The 22770-nt window shown below is 41.5% G+C and overlaps 1 protein-coding gene across 5 annotated transcripts in view; it reads left to right on the top strand.

Moving 5' to 3' along the window:
- LOC100135918 (complement C3-like) overlaps positions 1–22770 on the top strand; it is a 47181-nt gene that overhangs the window by 17797 nt on the left and 6614 nt on the right. For 4 of the 5 annotated variants that reach the window (XR_016485831.1, XM_021557344.3, XM_090196054.1 and 1 more), the window contains 16 exons: positions 46–125; positions 207–346; positions 525–737; positions 1971–2031; positions 4090–4176; positions 4489–4692; positions 5164–5239; positions 5828–5987; positions 6315–6416; positions 6599–6749; positions 20178–20341; positions 20596–20754; positions 21071–21130; positions 21464–21554; positions 21775–21823; positions 21997–22084. Coding sequence is in view for 3 of the 5 variants with exons in the window: in XM_021557344.3 (XP_021413019.3) it covers positions 46–125; positions 207–346; positions 525–737; positions 1971–2031; positions 4090–4176; positions 4489–4692; positions 5164–5239; positions 5828–5987; positions 6315–6416; positions 6599–6749; positions 20178–20341; positions 20596–20754; positions 21071–21130; positions 21464–21554; positions 21775–21823; positions 21997–22084 (1885 nt within the window). In the remaining 2 variants the exon portion in view is untranslated. Of the gene's footprint in view, positions 1–45; positions 126–206; positions 347–480; positions 738–1970; positions 2032–4089; positions 4177–4488; positions 4693–5163; positions 5240–5827; positions 5988–6314; positions 6417–6598; positions 6750–20177; positions 20342–20595; positions 20755–21070; positions 21131–21463; positions 21555–21774; positions 21824–21996; positions 22085–22770 lie in introns of those variants that run through there. The other variant, XR_016485832.1, reaches the window with a different exon arrangement.

Here is a 22770-nt window from a genome sequence, read left to right as displayed (position 1 = left end):
TGTAAATAAAATCCTACTTATTTTCTCTCTCTTTTTGCCATTTAGTGCTATACAGAAATCAATTGACTTACCGGATTCCATCACCAGCTGGCAGATCACTGCTATTGGCCTGTCCAAAACACATGGTACGGTCATGTATTTGTGCCCCTCTTTCTATATTGTTGGCTACACTTTCTACATCTTATGGCAACTCTCTTGCTCAATAGGAATCTGTGTGTCTGAACCCCTTACGCTGATTGTTCGTAAGAACTTCTTCCTTGATCTGAAGCTGCCCTACTCTGCCGTACGCAATGAGCAGCTGGAAATCAAAGCCGTTCTTCACAACTACATTGACGACACTATAACCGTAAGCGTATTGTCATTTAAAAGCAGGCACGCAACCCAGCCCAAATATTTTATTCTAAAATCAGTATGACGCCTGATTATTATTATGATGATTACTATTATTATACCATTCAGTGTGTTTTTTTATCTGATCAGATGCACGATGATGTGACAACATCACCTCTCCACCCTAATGGCAGGTCCGTGTAGAACTGAGGGAGACATCAGACGTGTGCAGCTCTGCCAGCAAGAAGGGGAAGTATGTTGTTACTGTTATGGTGGACCCCATGTCCACACGAAGTGTCCCCTTTGTCATCATCCCCATGAAGTTGGGCCTCCATACCATCGAGGTGAAGGCCTCCGTCCGAGATTGGGGTGTTCAAGACGGTGTTAAGAAGGAGCTACGTGTGGTGGTAAGGCAAACCGTTGCATCTTGACAGATCTATCTAGTAACTACCCTGAGGATGATATGGAATTTATACATGAACATGTGTCGATCAGTGTGAATCTGATTGATTGAATCATAAATTCCAGTCCTCAACAAATGAGGGCTACCACCTTACAGTTATGCTAAGAGGTAACACCTGGAGAAGAGTGGAAGGCGCTCAACCAATTTGAGATGAGGTGCCACAAAAAAAATAAAATCCAATTATAACCAATAAGGCGGGGGGGGGTCACAGAGTCACCAGGCCAACATGGAGAAGGGGCCCCTGCCCGTCACAGAAACATTCTGTAGTCAATGTAGCTGTTTCCAAATTACTAAGGTATCGAAACAAGATTTTGACTTATTAAGAATGTGACCTTTCCCAACCTATCCAAGGTACAGGTTGCCAATATTTGGTGCCATCCATGTACCCATCCGTCCAACTACACTGTAACCAATAAGGCGTCAAACTTAAAATAAGTAGTGTTGCTGGAAAAGAGGAAAGTGGACTGGTATCAATTCTCAAATCAAGATGTTCTGGTACCTTGAAGTCACCTGTCTTTATGATAAGATGGAAGAACAGGAAGCAGTGGTTTGATGCTCCCAATATCTGACACAATGGGTTTGCCTGTCCAGGCACTTGTGAATCTTCAGTTATGTGTAGAAGAGTGGGAAGTTGGACATGCATGAACTGCCAAGTAGTGCTGCTTCTTAATTCACTATAGCTTAACCCGGAAGCCAGCCGCACCATTTAACTCACAACCGAGGTCAGCTTGCAGGTGCCTGGCCCGCCACAAAGACACGCTAGAGGGCAATGAGCCAAGGAAAGCCCTCCAGCCAAACCCTCCCCTAACCCGGTCGGGCACTGGGCCAATTATGTGCCGCCTTATGGAGCTCCCGACCGGCTGTCACACAGCCTGGCATCGAACCCCAGACTGTAGTGGTGCCTCATCACTATGATGAAATGTGGCAGTTCTTGACCCTTGTGGTGGATGTTGATCCTTGAATATTTGGTAACTGGAAAGCCTTGCTATTTAACAATGATTCCAGAATTTTCCCATAAAAAGTAGGCCTTTTTGCTGTACAAGTAAATACTTTATCGAGCCTTTTGGATAACCTAGGCCACCAGGTGAATTGTTGTATTTCAAGCAAAAAACCTATATGTTGAGTTGATAAATAAGCATAAGAGCAAATTACAGTGTTTTCATTCTAACGATGACAGGCCGAAGGGGTGCGGACAAAGCTTCAGGTGAAGAATGTGGAACTGGATCCTGCCAGACACGGTGAGTGTATGGCAACATATACAGATGTAAATTATTTATAGTTCCAGTGACAGTGTTGCCATTCGTTTAAAAAAAAATAAACATTTGTATTTAACCTTTATTTAACTAGGCAAGCCAGTTAAGAACAAATTCTTATTTATAATGATGGCCTACCAAAAGGCCTTGTGGGGACGGGAGCTGGGGTAATAAAAAATATATATATATATAAAAATATAAATATATATATATATATATATATATATATATATATATAGGACAAAACACACATCACAACAAGAGAGACAACACAACACTAGATAAAGAGAAACCTAAGACAACTGTCGTGTCTTTGGCTATGCCGGATTAAGTGATATGACATGCTATTCTATAAAATAATTTCTCGGTAATTAATATCACCTGATGGAGCTAATCATGTAAATGCAATTAACTAGAGAGTCGGGCACCACAAAATAATATTTATAGAGCTGTTATCTTCTGAATAAACTCTTAAGGACCTCATAATATTTTACATAAATAGCAATCAACGTCACCTTAATTCAGTCTCATCTGAAAGTTGTAAATTCTTAGTTATCTGCACAAACCCTGGCTAACAATTTGAATCAGCAGTACAAAATTGGGTTTAATTATTTATTTACTATATACCTAACTAATCACACAGAATTACACATATACATAATTAAATCATAACTTGATTACAAATTACATCATAAAGGAAAACGTCCCTAGCGGGCGAAACAGATATGACAGCTTGTCACACAAAAGAAAAGGGGCTGGGTTTGAGTGAAGGAGCGGGAAGACTGAGGAACAAAGGGAAGAAGCTGGGCTATCGTAAATACAGTATCTTATGCTTTCTAAATTACCGCCCATTTGGAAAAGGAAAATGCAATAAATATTTACTCTGAGCTGCGTTTGAAGAATGTATCTGGTTGTCAATTGGATACATTGTAGTAACGTCGTTGGATAGACGGTATACTCTGTCTGTTCCTTCCTAACCCTCGTTGCATCTGCTGTTGCTAACTCAACGGCTAGGAGGTATCACTTCTGTAGTGAATAAGAGTTCAAAGTTCATACTATTCGCAACCAAAGCTCACGCTGTTGTTGGCTTCGTTCTGTAGTTATTATCTGAACCATTCTGACATAGGACCGTCGTCCTCACATTGTTGGAACAGCTGGTTATATTGTCATCAAGACTTTAAATAGGAAGGGAGAAAAGGGGTGTGTTTCATAGTTTACAACCTATGACTCTTCACGTGGGCGGGCCACTGAGTGAGCAGCCCTATCTTATGAAAACCCACATCTCACATTTTAGAAGCTAAAATCACATTTCATCCCATCACAAATAATTTCATATTCAAACATTTAAATTGAACAACAATTCCATGTGGTTCCGATATCTCTGATGTGTAGACTTTCCACTGTAGAGTTTGTCATCTTATCATTGATGAGAATGTCTCAGATGACAACCGAACTGACATCATATTCATTAAGTACCACCGCATATGTTCAATTGGTCGCATTACCAGAATATAGTTCATTTCCCCCCACCTTCTGATGTTCCCAGAATCTCTATGTTAATCAAGAGTTTTGCAAATGTAACATCAGTAGGGTAGAGAGAGGAAAAGGGGGGAAAGAGGTATTTATGACTGTCATAAACCTAACCCCCAGGCCAACGAAATGGCACAACATAGCAAGGCAGGAACACATGACAACACAGCATGGTAGGAACACAACATGACAACAACATGGTAGCAACACAACATGGTAGCAGCACAAAAACACGTACCGAAACATGGTACAAACATTATTGGGCACAGACAAGAGCACAAAGGGCAAGAAGGTAGAGACAACAATACATCCCGCAAAGCAGCCTAAACTGTCGGTAAGAGTGTCCATGATTGAGTCTTTGCACTGATGAGTATCATGATGGTTGATAATATACATTTAATATGCAAGCCATATTGTATGGCTTTATCCGTAAGTGAGACTGAATGGTTAAAACTCCTAACAACTGTTTGCTCTCTCTTTCTTTCTCTGTCTTTATCTCTCTCTGGTTAAAAGGGGGCACTGATATTGTGCATGTTGGGAGTGGTGCACTGACTGACCAGGTTCCAAATACACTTGCCAGCACACACATAAGTGTGACAGGTGAGACGGAATGATCTGACATACATGCACCATTTAGAAATGTACTGCTATAGGACCGCCATGGTTATTTAACATCGTCAGTAGAAAAAATAACATTGTGTGATGCTTTGGAAGCTTAGTGTAGGGATAAGCCGGGATCAGTAATAATAATGTTGTAGTGTGGCACTATTGCTCAGTGGTAATTCTTTATCATCTATGTCACGAAAATGTCTTTGTCATTTTGTCACTGACCATTGACTGAGTCATATTCCAGTTCTGATGATGTTTTACTGTCTGCATTCACCTTTGAATGGGCTGTATGCAACTTGTCAGGTCAGCAGTTGGCCCAGACCATAGAGGCTGCCATCAGTGGTTCACCCCTGGGTGACCTCCTTCAGCAACCAAGTGGCTGCGGGGAGCAGAACATGATGAAGATGACTTTACCTCTCATCGCCACACTTTACCTGGACGAGACCAAACAGTGGGATAAGGTGGGGTTAGAACGCAGGAAGGAAGCAGTCAACTTCATTAAAATGGGTGAGAAGCTTTAGAAATCCACTTTTGAGGTTGGCAATTTACAGTTGCACAACTCCCAGAGAGGATGGCATTGATTGGAGCATTTGCATTAAAAGTTATAATATATATATGATATAATATTACAGTGTAGTTTTAGCAATTGTTGTTGTTTTTTTTACATTGGATTTGGTTAGCAACCACACAAAAAGCAAGTTAGAATTATTTTGTTTAAAGCTTGAACAGACCAGGGGTGGGTTTCCAAAAGCCTTTGGAGCTAATTTGGTACTTTGTCTCTCAACAATCAGTGATGTAGTGGTAAAAAAAAAAAATGTGCGGAAACGCTGATCGCTGAATAAAGTAACACTCCCTAACATGTTAGCTACAAAGGCTTTGAGTGTGATCAGCACCCTCAGAAAAAATTATTTGTTACCATCAGCGCAAATAAGGCTTTGATTATCTTCATGGTTCCTGGTTTTCTTTTGTTATATCAAGGCTATGAGCAGGAAATGGCCTATCGGAAAGCAGATGGATCATATGCTACCTTTCTTTATGAGCGTAGTGGTACCTGGTGAGCTAAACCTTCCCCCACTCCCACACAAATGTTCTCTATATCCTCCAATGTTCCACAATACCAGGGACACAACATTAGATGTACAACATGTAGGCCTAGGTCTACTGTATGTTAAAACAACAGTCTGCGATTGGGACATCATTTAACAAATAAATAGATGATTGACATAGCCATTGATTCTTTAAGAATATAACGACTGTCTTACCCCATCAGAACCCAAAATATAAGCACATTTTTATTTCATTGTTTGTAAACAATGTTACTGTTTTTTGATCTCATGAATGTCCTTGCATCTATAGCTCTGTCTAATTTCTTTGAGTGGTTACAGTTCCTCAGCCCCAATCCCTCAGCTGTTTACCAAAACAAGTGTCAGGGCAGCCGTGTTTGTTTTTCTCTTCTTCGAATCGCAGACTGCAACTTTAACTGAATTGTATCTGTTGACTTACGTCAATAAGACCTTGTAGTGGTGAAACAAAGAAGCACATAGCACTTTGAGGAATAACAAAGGAGGACGATTTATACATGTACATTTTTTTCATGGCAGGGCATGTGATACATAGGCCTAAATATCATCCTTCCATCTAGGCTCACAGCTTATGTTGTGAAGGTATTTGCCATGGCAAACCCGTTCATCGTTATTTCGAAAGATGTCCTGTGCAGTGCAGTCAAGTGGCTTGTCATGGAAAGACAGCGGCCCAATGGCATTTTTGAAGAATCTGGCAAAATCCTGACCCCCAGCATGATGGTACTGTATGGGTTGCGGGCAAAATCAAGTCAACCATCATTATTTGTGCCAAATTGATTTTCTGAAACAAATGATATCAATGGCAGTAGGCCTACATCTCACCCCTGTCCTACATCTCACCCCTGTCCTACATCTCACCCCTGTCCTACAATACATGTAGCCGAACAATAATTATAATAATATTCCTCAGTTGTAATTTTCTTATTTAATCAAAATCTTTGGAGTTTTCATGGAAAGGTTCTTAAACCAATTCAGGGGTACATTCTTGCGGAGAATTAGACAAGAAAACTGACATACCATTTCTGTCTTGTATTTGCTTATCTACAGGGAGATGTACTGGGGAAAGACGTGGACGACACACTGACGGCATTTGTGCTCATAGCCATGCAGGAAGCACACACATTTTGCACAAATTACGATGGTCTCAGTGTAAGTGAAATTTAGACAATCTAATTTCCTATTACTTCTTTCATAAACATGTTTTCTATGGTCATGCATAGTCGAACAACAATGGCAGTTTTTTAAGTCTATGGAATTGTTTTTGGTTGCCTTTTTCCTCTGATACTTCAAGAAGTTAGCAACTGCCTCTCTTTTTCTTTCTCTCTCTCCAGGAGCTACCAGACAGCATGAAAAAGGCTATGCAATACCTGGAATCTCGAAATCAATACCTGACCAACCCCTATTCAGTGGCCATGACCTCATATGCCCTGGCTAACAAGGGCAAGCTCAACAAGGATATCCTGTTCAAATTCTCATCGACAGGTAACCTTCAGTTTCATGAAACACAATTGCTGACTCATACAGTGGGGCAAAAAAGTATTTAGTCAGCCACCAATTGTGCAAGTTCTCCCACTTAAAAAGATGAGAGAGGCCTGTAATTTTCAACATAGGTACACTTCAACTATGACAGACAAAATGAGGAAAACAAATCCAGAAAATCACATTGTAGGATTTATAATGAATTTATTTGCAAATTATGGTGGAAAATAAGTATTTGGTCACCTACAAAGCAAGCAAGATTTCTGGCTCTCACAGACCTGTAACTTCTTCTTTAAGAGGCTCTTCTGTCCTCCACTCGTTACCTGTATTAATGGCACCTGTTTGAACTTGTTATCAGTATAAAAGACATCTGTCCACAACCTCAAACAGTCACACTCCACTATGGCCAAGACCAAAGAGCTGTCAAAGAACACCAGAAACAAAATTGTAGACCTGCACCAGGCTGGGAAGATTGAATCTGCAATAGGTAAATAGCTTGGTTTGAAGAAATCAACTGTGGGAGCAATTATTAGGAAATGGAAGACATACAAGACCACTGATAATCTCCCTCGATCTGGGGCTCCACGTAAGATCTCACCCCGTGGGGTCAAAATGATCACAAGAACGGTGAGCAAAAATCCCAGAACCACAGGGGGGACCTAGTGAATGACCTGCATGTCATATGGTCAGATTAAACCAAAATATAACTTTTTGGTAAAAACTCAACTCGTCGTGTTTGGAGGACAAAGAATGCTGAGTTGCATCCAAAGAACACCATACCTACTGTGAAGCATGGGGGTGGAAACATCATGCTTTGGGGCTGTTTTTCTGCAAAGGGACCAGGACGACTGATCCGTGTAAAGGAAAGAATGAATGGGGCCATGTATTGTGAGATTTTGAGTGAAAACCTCCTTCCATCAGCAAGGGCATTGAAGATGAAACGTGGTTGGATCTTTCAGCATGACAATGATCCCAAACACACCGCCCGGGCAACGAAGGAGTGGCTTTGTAAGAAGCATTTCAAGGTCCTGGAGTGGCCTAGCCAGTCTCCAGATCTCAACCCCATAGAAAATCTTTGGAGGGAGTTGAAAGTCCGTGTTGCCCAGCAACAGCCCCAAAACATCACTGCTCTAGAGGAGATCTGCATGGAGGAATGGGCCAAAATACCAGCAACAGTGTGTGAAAACCTTGTGAAGACTTACAGAAAACGTTTGACCTCTATCATTGCCAACAAAGGGTATATAACAAAGTATTGAGGTAAACTTTTGTTATTGATCAAATACTTATTTTCCACCATAATTTGCAAATAAATTCATTAAAAATCCTACAATGTGATTTTCTGGATTTTTTTTTCTAATTTTGTCTGTCATAGTTGAAGTGTACCTATGATGAAAATTACATGCCTCTCTCATCTTTTTAAGTGGGAGAACTTGCACAATTGGTGGCTGACAAAAATGTTTTTGTCCCCACTGTATAGCCCGGTGCTCTTGACATCAAAAAAGGTTCATTTTGCCAGTGTAGCAGATGTGTTTTTGTACACTTCTTTTGTTATCAATAAAGAATGTAGGGCTGTCCCCGACTAAAACATATCTTTGTCGACCGAGAGTCATCCTGTTCTTTCGACCAATCGATTGGTCTAAATGTTTAAACAACTTTTTCCGTATAGAAAAATGTGTTTGAATAAAATCAACTACATATGCACTGAGATTGACTGATGATTTAAGCACATTGTTTGATTAAATAATGAAGACAAGAAAGAGCCCGATTGTCTCACTGGGTTAAAAAAAATGACAGTGACTGGCACACGTTGTCTCGCTCTCCTCCCTGCTGCAGCGAAAAGGCACTACAGCACAGCAAGTGTTTATTATGCTGTCCGTGCTGAAGTTGCAACAATCATTTCAGCCATTTAGTTTCTTACTTATGTTATCGAAATCCCTAATTTGTTTAGGAAAAACATTCCCTATTTCCTCAACCCTTGCTCTCTTTACGTGAAACATGTAAACATGTTTCAAACAAACTCTGAACACAGTAACACGTGACAGCAAAATGGATGTGGAGGACGTGAAAAAGAAACTTGACATGGGCGAATGTTTACTGGTTGCTCAGGAGGGAAAGGGGAAGTTATATCTGTGGAAGACACAGTTGTGGAAACTACTGGAGATCAAGAAAAAGGAGGGTATAGGAGCAAGCGTTGGGTAATTATTATGTGTGCCAAAAAAACAAAAACAAAAAAACATATTTAACCAAACATCAGCTCTGTCTATTAATGGACACTGTTTATACAGTATTTTCTGTAATATCTTTGAAGGAACTGTCTGTTTAATAATGGAAATTGTATCAATAATTTTTTGCCAATACATGTTCTGTTTTTATGTGGATATGTTGTTAAAATAGTGCTCCCCCTCCATGTATATACAAAGTTATTTTTAATCTCTCTCTGTAAATCTATGGTAAATACTGTATGTTGAAAAATTGCAAATGTACATAAATGAACAGAAACTATTATTTTAAAGAAACTGTTAAATTATCATTATCATCTTTTTGCAAAAGAACAAACGATACATTCCTCAATACAACAAATAAATGCAATAATATAAACACTTAATGTACAATAGCATTGTGTAAAGTACAAATTGTTGTTGTCTATATTGGCAAAAGAGAACTTTCCTAACCTTTTCAAATTCATAGTTATGAGCAATTAGTGCTCTTTGTGGTCGGTTTTGATAATGATAAAAATTATCACGGTTTTCACATTAAATACACTTTGCATTATGTTATGAATATGGGTCCAAATACTTAACTTTTTAGTACTTTAATACACAAGTGAATTTGTCCCAATACTTTTGGTCCCCTAAAATGGGGGGAGGGGGAACTATGTAAAAAAAAAAAAAAAAAAGGGTCACCCGATATGGATGAAAATACCCTCACATTAAAGCTGACCTCCATAGTCATTGTATAATTTCAAATCCAAACCTTTGGAGTATAGCGCCAAAACAAGAAAAAATTTGTCACTTTCCCAATAATTACGGAGGGCAATGTAGTTGGCGACCTCATCCTGTACCAGTGAGGGGCGTGAATACTAATAAATTGGAGTGAATGGGAGTAAAAAGTAAACTTTGGTCAGTATTCTACTTGAAATAGTTGGAAAAATAAATCGTATCCCGTTTCAATGACATTCTTTCCACTTCTGTCTTCCAAAGAGCAGGGATATTTCTCTATGATCTCTTTAGCATCTTGCTGCCCCTTTCCTCTTCCTGGGCCTGGACTCTTTGCTCAGTAGATCATCAGTGAAAATGAGAACCATCTCTCTTCTTAGTGATTTGCTTGATCTCTTTTTGTCTTCCATTGCAAGAGTGAGGTTAGAGGGTAGTTTGTGCCAAGGAATTGTGAACACCTCACTGGATAGGCAACTGGGACCTATAAATGTTGGAGGCTATGACAAAACTGGTTGAGAGGGCTAGGGGGCATGACCACATCACCAAAAACAAATCATGAGCAATGGCAGACATAACAGAAATAGTTCAGTTTATTGATTAACTGACTTGAGCGCATGTTAAGATCATTCATATTCTTCCCTTTGAAAAAGTCTTTAATATATAGAATTCATACCAGGATTGATATTTATAATGTGCACAATACAAAACTGACAATGGACAGAAGTAAATCTGTTATCTATCAACTCAGCAAAAAAAGAACGCTCTAACCACTAGGCTACCCTGCCGCCCCAACATAACAAGATTCACACAAACTGAACAAGATCCACAGACATGTTACTAACACAAATTGAATAATGTGTCCCTGAACAAAGGTGGGTTAAAATCAAAAGGAACCGTCAGTATCTGGTGTGGCCACCAGCTGCATTAAGTGCTGCAGTGCATCTCCTCCTCATGGACTGCACCAGATTTGCCAGTTCTTGCTGTGAGATGTCACCCTCTCTTCCACCATGGCACCTGCAAGTTCCTGGACATTTCTGGGGGGAATGGCTCTAGCCCTCACCCTCCGATTCAACAGGTCCTAGATGTGCTCAATGGGATTGAGATCTGGGCTCTTTGCTGGCCATGGCAGAAAATGGACATTCCTGTCTTGCAGGAAATCACCCACAGAATTAGCAGAATGGCTGGTGGCATTGTCATGCTGGAGGGTCATGTCAGGAGGAGCCTGCAGGAAGGGTACCACATGAGGGAGGAGGATATCTTCCCTGTAACGCACAGTGTTGAGATTGCCTGCAATGACAACAAGCTCAGTCCGATGATGCTGTGACACACCGCCCCAGACCATTACGAACCCTCCACCTCCAAATCGATCCCGCTCCAGAGTACAGGCATCGGTGTAACGCTCATTCCTTCGACGATAAACGCGACAATCACCCCTGGTGAGACAAAACCGAGACTCATCAGTTAAGAGCACTTTTTACCAGTCCTGGCTGGTCCAGCGACGGTGAGTTTGTGCCCATAGGCGACGTTGTTGCCATGGATGTCTGGTGAAGACTTGCCTTACAACAGGCTTACAAGCCCTCAGTCCAGCCTCTCTCAGCCTATTGCGGACAGTCTGAGCACTTATGGAGGGATTTTGCGTTCCTGGTGTAACTCTGGCAGTTGTTGTTGCCATCCTGTACCTGTCCCTCAGGTGTGATGTTCAGATGTACCGATCCTGTGTAAGTGTTGTTACACGTGGTCTGCCACTGCGAGGACGATCAGCTGTCTGTCATGTCTCCCTATAGCTCTGTCTTAGGTGTCTCACAGTACGGACATTGCAATATATTACCCTGGCCACATCTGCAGTCCTCATGCATCCTTGCAGCATACCTAAGGCACATTCACGCAGATGAGCAGGGACCCTGGGCATCTTTCTTTTGGAGTTTTTCAGAGTCAGTAGAAAGGCCTCTTTAGTGTCCTACGTTTTCATGACTGTGACCTTAATTGCCTACCGTCTGTAAGCTGTTAGTGTCTTAACGACCGTTCCACAGGTGCATGCATGCTCATTACTTATTGAACAAACATGGGAAACAGTGTTTAAACCCTTTACAATGAAGATCTGTGAAGTTATTTGGATTTTTATGAATTATCTTTGAAAAATAGGGTCCTGAAAAAGGACGTTTCTTTTTTTGCTGAGTTTATATAGGTCACAACATATAATTTTAAATACATTATATACTGTATACATTGAGTGTACCGAACAATTCGTCAGGGCACGGACTCTACAAGGTGTCGAAAGTGTTCCACGGGGGTGTCTGGCCCATGTCGACTCGAATGCTTCAAGTTGTCTGGATGTCTTTTTGGGTGATGGACCATTCTTGATACACACGGGAAACTGTTGAGCGTGAAAAACCCAACAGCATTGCAGTTCTTGTCACATAGGTGAACAGGTGATATTTGAGTGGCATCCCACTGTTTGTGATATCTGGAGACATGGGAGCAGAAGGATTGACTTTACATTAAAAGTCTTTGAGCATCCTTCAAAGGGCCAGGTTATGTTCAGACCTTCTTGTATGTGGGAACTCAAGTGAGATTACAAGCCCGTTCAAATTTACAAATTCTCTGCTGCAGAAATCCCATGAACATTTCAACTGTACACACATTTCAGTTTAAAGTTTGTCAGGGTAAACTCTAGACATGTGAACAGTGTAGGAATTGAATGAAGAAGCCCTTCCAAAATGTGAATAACCACATGGAAAACTAAAAACTTCCACATGCACAAAAAGCTTACTTCTCTCAAATGTTGTGCTCAATTTGGTTTACACCCCTGTTAGTTTGCATTTCTCCTTTGCCAAGATAATCCATCCACCTGACAGATGTGGCATGTCAAGAAGCTGATTAAACAGCATGATCATTACACAGGTGCCCCTTGTTGCTGGGGACAATAAAAGGCCACTCTAAAATGTGCACTTTGTCACAATGTCACAGATGTCTCAAGTTTTGAGGGAGCGTGCAATTGGCATGCTGACTGCAGGAATGTCCACCAGAGTGGTTTCCAGATAATTGAATGTTTATTTCTCTACCATAAACTGCCTCCAATGTCATTTTAGAGATGACCGCAGACCATGTGTATGGTGTTGTGTGGGCTAGCAGGTTGCTGATGTCAACATTGTGAACAGAGAGCCCCATGGTGGCAGTGGGGTTATGGTATGGGCAGGTATAAGCTACGGGCAAAGAACAGAATTGCATTTTATCGATGGCAATTTGAATGCACAGAAATACCGTGATGAGATCCTGAGGCCCATATATATTTTTTAAGGTATCTGTGACAAACAGATGCATATCTGTATCCCCAGTCATGTGAAATCCATAGATTAGGGCCTAATTAATTCATTTAAATTCACTGATTTCCTCAAATGAACTGTAACTCAGTAAAAATCTTGAACATTGTTGCATTTATATTTTTGTTCAGTATCCTAATTTAGCTGGCAGGACAGCATCCTTTCACCACGTTAGATAGCTAGCAAATGCAAAATGTCCTCATATGGGAATTTATTAATTCACTCATTACTACGCAGGGCTTTGAGATGCATTATAGCCAGGGCTGGGTTTCCCAAAAGCATAACGTTAATCTTTCGTCTATTTAGTTTGAATTGAATTAAGATGATCTTATGTTTTTGAGAAACTAAATTTGCTAAAATAGCTAGCCCAACGTTAATTCAGTGCCAAGTGACAGCGTTTACCGTCCGACCCTGGCTGTAGCCAGCTAGCTAACGTTACCTAATGATCAAAGTAACAAATGTATGATATCCAGCAGATCTATCGTAACTTATACAGCTAAGTCATTAAAATTGTTCATGATGGAGGTGCTCATCTTTGATAATTTCAAGAACATGTCAAAACTGAATTAACTAAAGTTAGCTAGCCTAGCTAGTTAGCTAGCTAACGTTAGCTACATACACCTGCAGCTAGCCATCCAGGCAATAACACAATTATATTACAGAGATAGGTTGTATACCACAAAATTACTTTCCAGCAGCAATCATTAAAAAAAGTTTCGCTAGATGTTTAACTACATTTTTAATTTCAATGGACAACTTTGTATTGTACTAACATTAGCTAGCTACAGCACATCATCAGGCAGCTAATCTGCCATCAACGATGGAGATATGTTATGCTAAAATATAATTAACGATATGTCCAGTAGCTGTCATAAAATACATACCCTAAATTGTTTACCACAGAGCTCAAATCAATTCTAATTTTATTTGTCACATACACATGGTTAGCAGATGTTAATGCGAGTGTGGCGAAATGCTTGTGCTTCTAGTTCCGACAATGCAGTAATATCTAATATCTATCTAACTAAACAATTCCACAACTACCTTATACACACAAGTGTAAAGGGATAAAGAATATGTACATAAAGATATACGAATGAGTGATGGTACAGAACGGCATAGGCAAGATGCAGTAGATGGCATCGAGTACAGTATATACATATGAGATGAGTAATGTAGGGTATGTAAACATAAAAGTGTCATAGTTTAAAGTGGCTAGTGGTGCATGTATTACATAAAGATGGCAAGATGCAGTAGATGATATAGAGTACAGTATATACATATGAGATGAGTAATGTAGAGTATGTAAACATTATATTAAGTGGCATTGTTTAAAGTGGCTAGTGATACATTTTTTACATAAATTTCCATTATTAAAGTGAGCTGGAGTTGAGTCAGTATGTTGGCAGCAGCCACTCAATGTTAGTGGTGGCTGTTTAATAGTCTGATGGCCTTGAGAGAAGCTGTTTTTCAGTCTCTCGGTCCCTGCTTTGATGCACCTGTACTGACCTCTCCTTCTGGATGATAGCGGGGTGAACAGGCAGTGGCTCGGGTGGATGTTGTCCTTGATGGTCTTTATGGCCTTCCTGTGACATCGGGTGGTGTAGGTGTCCTGGAGGGCAGGTAGTTTGCCCCCGGTGATGCGTTGTGCAGACCTCACTACCCTCTGGAGAGCCTTACGGTTGTGGGGAGAGCAGTTGCCGTACCAGGCGGTGATACAGCCCGACAGGATGCTCTCGATTGTGCATCTGTAGAGGTTTGTGAGTGCTTTTGATGACAAGCCAAATTTCTTCAGCATCCTGAGGTGGAAGAGGCGCTGCTGCGCCTTCTTCACAACGCTGTCTGTGTGGGTGGACCAATTCAGTTTGTCCGTGATGTGTACGCCGAGGAACTTAAAACTTACAACCTTTTCCACTATTGTCCCGTCGATGTGGTGTTCCCTCTGCTGTTTCCTGAAGTCTACGATGATATCCTTTGTTTTGTTGACATTGAGTGTGAGGGTATTTTCACCACACTCCGAGGGCCCTCACCTCCTCCCTGTAGGCCGTCTCGTCGTTGTTGGTAATCAAGCCTACCACTGTAGTGTCGTCCGCAAATTTGATGATTAAGTTGGAGGCGTGCATGGCCACGCAGTTGTGGGTGAACAGGGAGTACAGGAGAGGGCTCAGAACGCACCCGTGTGGGGCCCCAGTGTTGAGGATCAGTGGGGTGGAGAGTTTGTTACCTACCCTCACCACCTGGGGGCAGCCCGTCAGGAAGTCCAGTACCCAGTTGCACAGGGCCCAAGGTCTTGAGCTTGATGACGAGTGTGGAGGGTACTATGGTGTTAAATGCTGAGCTGTAGTCGATGAACAGCATTCTCACATAGGTATTCCTCTTGTCCAGATGGGTTAGGGCAGTGTGCAGCGTGGTTGCGATTGCATCGTCTGTGGACCTATTGGGGCGGTAAGCAAATTGGAGTGGGTCTAGGGTGTCAGGTAGGGTGGAGGTGACTAGTCTCTCAAAGCACTTCATGATGACGGAAGTCATACCTTAAGCTTTCTTGGGAACAGGAACAATGGTGGCCCTCTTGAAACATGTGGGAACAGCAGACTGGGATAAGGATTGATTGAATATGTCCGTAAACACACCAGCCAGCTGGTCTGCGCATGCTTTGAGGATGCGGCTGGGGATGCCGTCTGGGCCTGCAGCCTTGCGAGGGTTAACACGTTTAAATGTTTTACTCACGTCGGCTGCAGTGAAGGAGAGTCCGCAGGTTTTGGTAGCGGGCCGTGTCAGTGGCACTGTATTGTCCTCAAAGCAAGCAAAGAAGTTATTTAGTCTGTCTGGGAGACATCCTGGTCCGCGACGGGGCTGGTTTTCTTTTTGTAATCCGTGATTGACTGTAGACCCTGCCACATACCTCTTGTGTCTGAGCAGTTGAATTGCAACTCTACTTTGTCTCTATACTGACGTTTAGCTTGTTTGATTGCCTTGGGGAGGGAATAGCTACACTGTTTGTATTCGGTCATGTTTCCGGTCACCTTGCCCTGGTTAAAAGCAGTGGTTCGCGCTTTCAGTTTCGCGCTAATGCTGCCATCAATCCACGGTTTCTGGTTTGGGAATGTTTTAATAGACGCTGTGGGTACGACATCGCCGATGCACTTTCTAACGAACTCGCTCACCGAATCAGCTTATTCGTCAATGTGGTTGTTGGACGCAATGTGGAACATATCCCAATCCACGTGATCGAAGCAGTCTTGAAGCGTGGAATCAGCGAACCAGCGTTGAACAGACCTGAGCGCGGGAGCTTCTTGGTAAAGTTTCTGTCTGTAGGCTGGAAGCAACCAAATGGATTCGTGGTTAGCTTTTCCGAAAGGAGGTCAGGGGAGGGCCTTTTATGCGTCGCGGAAGTTAGAATAACAATGATCCAGGGTTTTACCAGCCCTGGTTGCGCAATTGATATGCTGATAGAATTTCGGGAGTCTTGTTTTCAGATTAGCCTTGTTAAAATCCCCAGCTACAATGAATGCAGCCTCAGGATACAGTGCCTTGCGAAAGTATTCGGCCCCCTTGAACTTTGCAACCTTTTGCCACATTTCAGGCTTCAAACATAAAGATATAAAACTGTATTTTTTTTGTGAAGAATCAACAACAAGTGGGACACAATCATGAAGTGGAACAACATTTATTGGATATTTCAAACTTTTTTAACAAATCAAAAACTGACAAATTGGGCGTGCAAAATTATTCAGCCCCTTTACTTTCAGTGCAGCAAACTCTCTCCAGAGGTTCAGTGAGGATCTCTGAATGATCCAATGTTGACCTAAATGACTAATGATGATAAATACAATCCACCTGTGTGTAATCAAGTCTCCGTATAAATGCACCTGCACTGTGATAGTCTCAGAGGTCCGTTAAAAGCGCAGAGAGCATCATGAAGAACAAGGAACACACCAGGCAGGTCCGAGATACTGTTGTGAAGAAGTTTAAAACCGGATTTGGATACAAAAATATTTCCCAAGCTTTAAACATCCCAAGGAGCACTGTGCAAGCGATAATATTGAAATGGAAGGAGTATCAGACCACTGCAAATCTACCAAGACCTGGCCGTCCCTCTAAACTTTCAGCTCATACAAGGAGAAGACTGATCAGAGATGCAGCCAAGAGGCCCATGATCACTCTGGATGAACTGCAGAGATCTACAGCTGAGGTGGGAGACTCTGTCCATAGGACAACAATCTGTCGTATATTGCACAAATCCAGCCTTTATGGAAGAGTGGCGAGAGGAAAGCCATTTCTTAAAGATATCCATAAAAAGTGTTGTTTAAAGTTTGCCACAAGCCACCTGGGAGACACACCAAACATGTGGAAGAAGGTGCTCTGGTCAGATGAAACCAAAATGGAACTTTTTGGCAACAATGCAAAACGTTATGTTTGGCGTAAAAGCAACACAGCTGAACACACCATCCCCACTGTCAAACATGATGGTGGCAGCATCATGGTTTGGGCCTGCTTTTCTTCAGCAGGGACAGGGAAGATGGTTAAAATTGATGGGGAGATGGATGGAGCCAAATACAGGACCATTCTGGAAGAAAACCTGATGGAGTCTGCAAAAGACCTGAGACTGGGACGGAGATTTGTCTTCCAACAAGACAATGATCCAAAACATAAAGCAAAATCTACAATGGAATGGTTCAAAAATAAACATATCCAGGTGTTAGAATGGCCAAGTCAAAGTCCAGACCTGAATCCAATCGAGAATCTGTGGAAAGAACTGAAAACTGCTGTTCACAAATGCTCTCCATCCAACCTCACTGAGCTCGAGCTGTTTTGCAAGGAGGAATGGGAAAAAATTTCAGTCTCTCTACCCCAAGCGACTTACAGCTGTAATCGCAGCAAAAGGTGGCGCTACAAAGTATTAACTTAAAACTTGTTATGGATGATGCGAATTTTCGCAGCTTTTTGTAAAAAATCGCGCAACATTTCAAAGTCCTGCTACTCATGCCAGGAATATAGTATATGCATATATAGTATGTGTGTATAGAAAACACTCTGAAGTCTCTAAAACTGGTTAAATCGGGTCTGTGGCTATAACAGAACGTGTTTAGGAGTAAAAATCCCTGGTAAAACTGTTTACCAAAAACACCCAAAAAATATTTGTCCGCCATTCAATGTATTGTTTAAGACGACAGAAAATATGCGAATCCCCTGTAAACGCCTACAGCTTCCACACGATGTCGCCATTGCTATCAATATCTGAATCATTTATCCTTGGTTACAACACGAATAGACCCCTCCTTTCTTGAGGCGCACCACAGTATGTTGTGAAACTGAAAAAATGGACGATGATTTCCAGACTTGCTGCTATCGAATACAGATCGCCCCGTGATCAATTTGATACATCATTAACGTTTATTAATACCTAAAGTTGGTTTAGAAAAGTAGTTTGAAGTGATTTGTAAAAGTTTATAGGCGACTTTTGTAATTTTAAAAAGTGACGTTGCGTCTTGTAAATGGGCTTTTCGCAGCATCAGACTGGCCTTCAGCAAATGACATTTTGGGTATACAATGACGGATTTAATCGGGAAAAAGACCCAATTGTGATGTATATGGGACATATAGGAGTGCCAACAAAGAAGCTCGTCCAAGGTAATGAATGTTTTATATTTTATTTCTGCGTTTTGGGTAGCGCCGGCTACCGCAAAATCTGTTGTTTACGTGTCGTGCTGGTATTTTGGGGGGTGCATGTTATCAGATAATAGCTTCTCATGCTTTCGCCGAAAAGCATTTTTCAAATCTGACTTGGTGGCTAGATTCACAACGAGTGTAGCTTTAATTCAGTACCTTGCATGTGTATTTTTATGAAAGTTTGAGATTTATTGAGTACTATACTCGAGTACTATAGGTGGCGCTCTGAAATTTCCGCTGAGCTGTCCCTGTGCAGGGACCACCTCCATAAGTCATTTTAAGGGGGCTGAATAATTTTGCACGCCCAATTTTTCAGTTTTTGATTTGTTAAAAAAGTTTGAAATATCCAATAAATGTCGTTCCACTTCATGATTGTGTCCCACTTGTTGTTGAGTCTTCACAAAAAAATACAGTTTTATATCTTTATGTTTGAAGCCTGAAATGTGGCAAAAGATCGCAAAGTTCAAGGGGGCCGAATACTTCGCAAGGCACTGTATGTGGTTTCCAGTTTACATAGAGTCAAATAAAGTTTGTTCAGGGCCATCTGTGTCTGCTTGGGGGGGAATATATACGGCTGTGATTATAATCTAAGATAATTCTCTTGGTAGATAATGCGGTCGACATTTGATTGTGAGGAATTCTAAGTCAGGTGAACAGAAGGACTTGAGTTCCTGTATGTTGTTATGATCACACCATGTCTCGTTAATCATAAGGCATACCCCCCCCGCCCCTCTTCTTACCAGAAAGATGCTTGTTTCTATCGGCGCGATGCGTGAAGAAACCAGCTGGCTGCAGCGACTCCGATAGCGTCTCTCGAGTGATCAATGTTTCCGTGAAGCAAAGAACATTAGTCTCTGATGTCTCTCTGGAATGCTACCCTTGCTCGGATTTTATCAACCTTGTTGTCAAGAGACTGGACATTGGCGAGTAGTAAGCTAGGGAGTGGTGCGCGATGTGCCCGTCTCCGGAGCCTGACCAGAAGACCACTTCGTTTTCCCCTTTTACGGCGACGTTGTTTAGGTTCGCCGGCTGGGATCCGATCCATTGTCCTGGGTGGAAGGCAAAACACAGAATCCGCTTCGGGAAAGTCATATTCCTGATGGTGAGGTTAACGTTGCTCTTATATTCAGTCGTTCCTCCTGACTGTATGTAATGAAACTTAAGATTACCTGGGGTACCAATGTAAGAAATAACACGTAAAAAAACAAAATACTGCATAGTTTCCTAGGAACGCGAAGCGAGGCGGCCATCTCTGTCGGCGCCGGAAGTAATTCCGGAGCTGTTCAATTTTCAAGGCAAAACTTTTCCCGAAAACAAAGGTTGGCACATGTCAGATGTCTCTGTAGTGATGCTGCCTAATACCCAACAGGCAAAACGTGTTTGGTTAAATCCGTAAATGACCTGTAAGCGGTTATACAGAACATTTCTGTTGGGAAAATGCAGAAGATTGTCCATTAAAATGACAGATATTTTTTACAGTGTATGTTTGTATGTTTCCCCCACAGACAGGACCCACTGGCCTGCTCCAGGCAAAAACCTGTTCACATTGGAGGCCACAGCTTATGCCCTGTTAGCCCTGGTGAAGGCCGGTGCCTATGAGGAGGCTGGTCCCATCGTCAGATGGCTCAACAGGCTGGGGTTTAAAGGTGGAGAGGAGTCATACACTCAGGTAACAAGTAACATCAAACATCCAACCAGGGCAAACAAGCTGCCTAACTAACCTTGGCTAAGTAGGGCTACTGTCAATATCATATAATTTGAAACAGGCTGCTTCAAGGTCATACAACTTTATAACACAATATTGGTAATATGATGTGTGTTGGAGAAAGCTGCATTTAGGAGACAGCAAATACAACACTCAAAACTCAAGAGCCACATATGACACTTTGTACACTTTCTTACCTCCTGATTCTTCCAAAATAGGCCACTATCATGGTGTTCCAGGCTGTTGCAGAATACAAGATGAAAGCAGGAAAAGTAAAAGACATTGATCTGAATGTGGACATTGATATCGCAGGGAGAGCTCAAGTCATCAAGTGGTCATTTAACAAACGTAACGCCTTACTCACACGCTCCGACAAGGTAAGGACGTATTCACACATAAGCCCCTTTGTAACACGTTAGAAGTGCAGACCTATTGTCAATGAGCGCAGAACAACACAATCTAGCTACCTGAATCACCCCTCTGGGTCAAAATGTTGCAGGTGTGAAAATGGTTCCCAGAGGAAAGGAGCAAGGCAACCTGTATCACAGAGGGGGAAGGAGAAATGTGTGTTAGAGGAAGCAAAATTAGAGAATAGTTGATCACAGCCAGATGGAATAAGGACTACAACAGTGTGGGATGTATGCTATGTTGTCTGTTTGGCAGGTCTTCAATTAAAGTTTTCATTCTGTATAGGTCATGCTGCATGAGAACTTCACAGTAACAGCCAAAGGAACTGGTCAGGGGGGATTATTGGTAAGAAGCATGCCACTTTTTCTTACAAGGCCTTAATTCCAGGAGAGACACTGGCATTTAGTCTGCCGACAAATGGGCAATGATGCATCATTTTATGGGGGCGGGGGCTATCCCTCTGCCCATCCTTCCTTACCCCAAATCTAGCCTCAGGTACCCAGGCTTTGCTCAAGTCAACAGTTCCCTGTTTTCTTTCCACACAATAGTGCACACACAATGCACTGGATTTAAATGAGTCGAATTAGTGTGAAGACAATATTTGATAACATTCAAATGAAATGAGTACCTAAGGCTAACCACGTAACACCAACCCTCTCCATGCCTATCCGTGTCAAGGTTACAACCTTATACTATGCCATGCCCAAGGAGAAGAACCAAGACTGCAAAAACTTTGTGCTTGATGTGGAACTAATAAAACAGGATACAGGTAGGCTACTTGTCATGGCTATTGTATTTGAACTTGTTTCCACTCCACAGTGATAATTCAAGTTTGTTTGTTTTGTTTTATTTAATTGAAATGGGTAAGAGCTAATAGTGGCAGATTTACGTTCTGTGGTTGTTGATATCTGCAACACTGAAGTTGCCCCACTGTGTGTGATGTCATATTGCTAAATCTACCTTCAAAATGACATTTCTTGTTTTTTAAGTTTCACTCAAAGAAGCTACAGAGACATATAAGCTCTACATTGACGTGTTGTAAGTAAAAGAAAAACCTGATTACTCGGGGTATACTGTAATCACCATCATACCTTGCCATAGGCCAATATTGTTATATCTGATTCTTATCTAGTGAGGAACAGGAAATACTTGCAAAAATGAAATCAGTCCAAATCAAGTCTTGCTTATGGACACTCCCATTCTCTCCTAAGGTTTAACTCTGACAGAAATGCCACCATGACAATTTTAGACATCAGCTTGCTGACTGGCTTTGAAGTTGACTTTGAGGATCTGAAACAGGTGAGTGATCAATGTTGATATAGCAGATGGCTTACGGTGCATCGCTACTGCCTTTCTGAGAGCTAGAAGTACTGTTGCCCTGGCCTGGATCCAGAAAACGCATTGCCATGTACTGGGTCAGTAGTATTGACTAGAGGTCAACCGATTATGATTTTTCAACGCCGATACTGATATCGATTATTGGAGGACCAAAAAAAGCCGATACCGATGAATTTTTATTCATATATTTGTAATAATGATAATTACAACAATACTGAATGAACACTTTTATTTTAATATACTACATAAGATCAATTTAGTCTCAAATAAATAATGAAACATGTTAAATATGGTTTAAATACTGCACAAACACAGTTGGAGAAGAAAGTAAAAGTGCAATATGTGTCATGTAAAAAAGCTAACGTTTCAGTTCCTTGCTGAGAACATGAGAACATGTGAAAGCTGATGGTTCTTTTTAACATGAGTCTTCAGTATTCCCAGTTAAGAAGTTTTGGATTGTAGTTATTATAGGAATTAAAGGACTATTTCTCTCTATACCATTTGTATTTCATATACCTTTGACTATTGGATGTTCTTATAGGCACTATAGTATCGCCAGCCTAATCTCAGGAGTTGATAGGCTTGAAGTCATAAACAGCGCTGTGCTTCAAGCATTGCGAAGAGCTGCTGGCAAACGCAGGAAAGTG

The sequence above is a fragment of the Oncorhynchus mykiss genome, chromosome 13 (genome assembly GCF_057628025.1).
Source record: "Oncorhynchus mykiss isolate SJ-2025 chromosome 13, ASM5762802v1, whole genome shotgun sequence".
In the NCBI taxonomy this organism is placed as follows: domain Eukaryota; kingdom Metazoa; phylum Chordata; class Actinopteri; order Salmoniformes; family Salmonidae; genus Oncorhynchus; species Oncorhynchus mykiss.
This window is presented reverse-complemented; position numbering and strand designations above follow the sequence as displayed.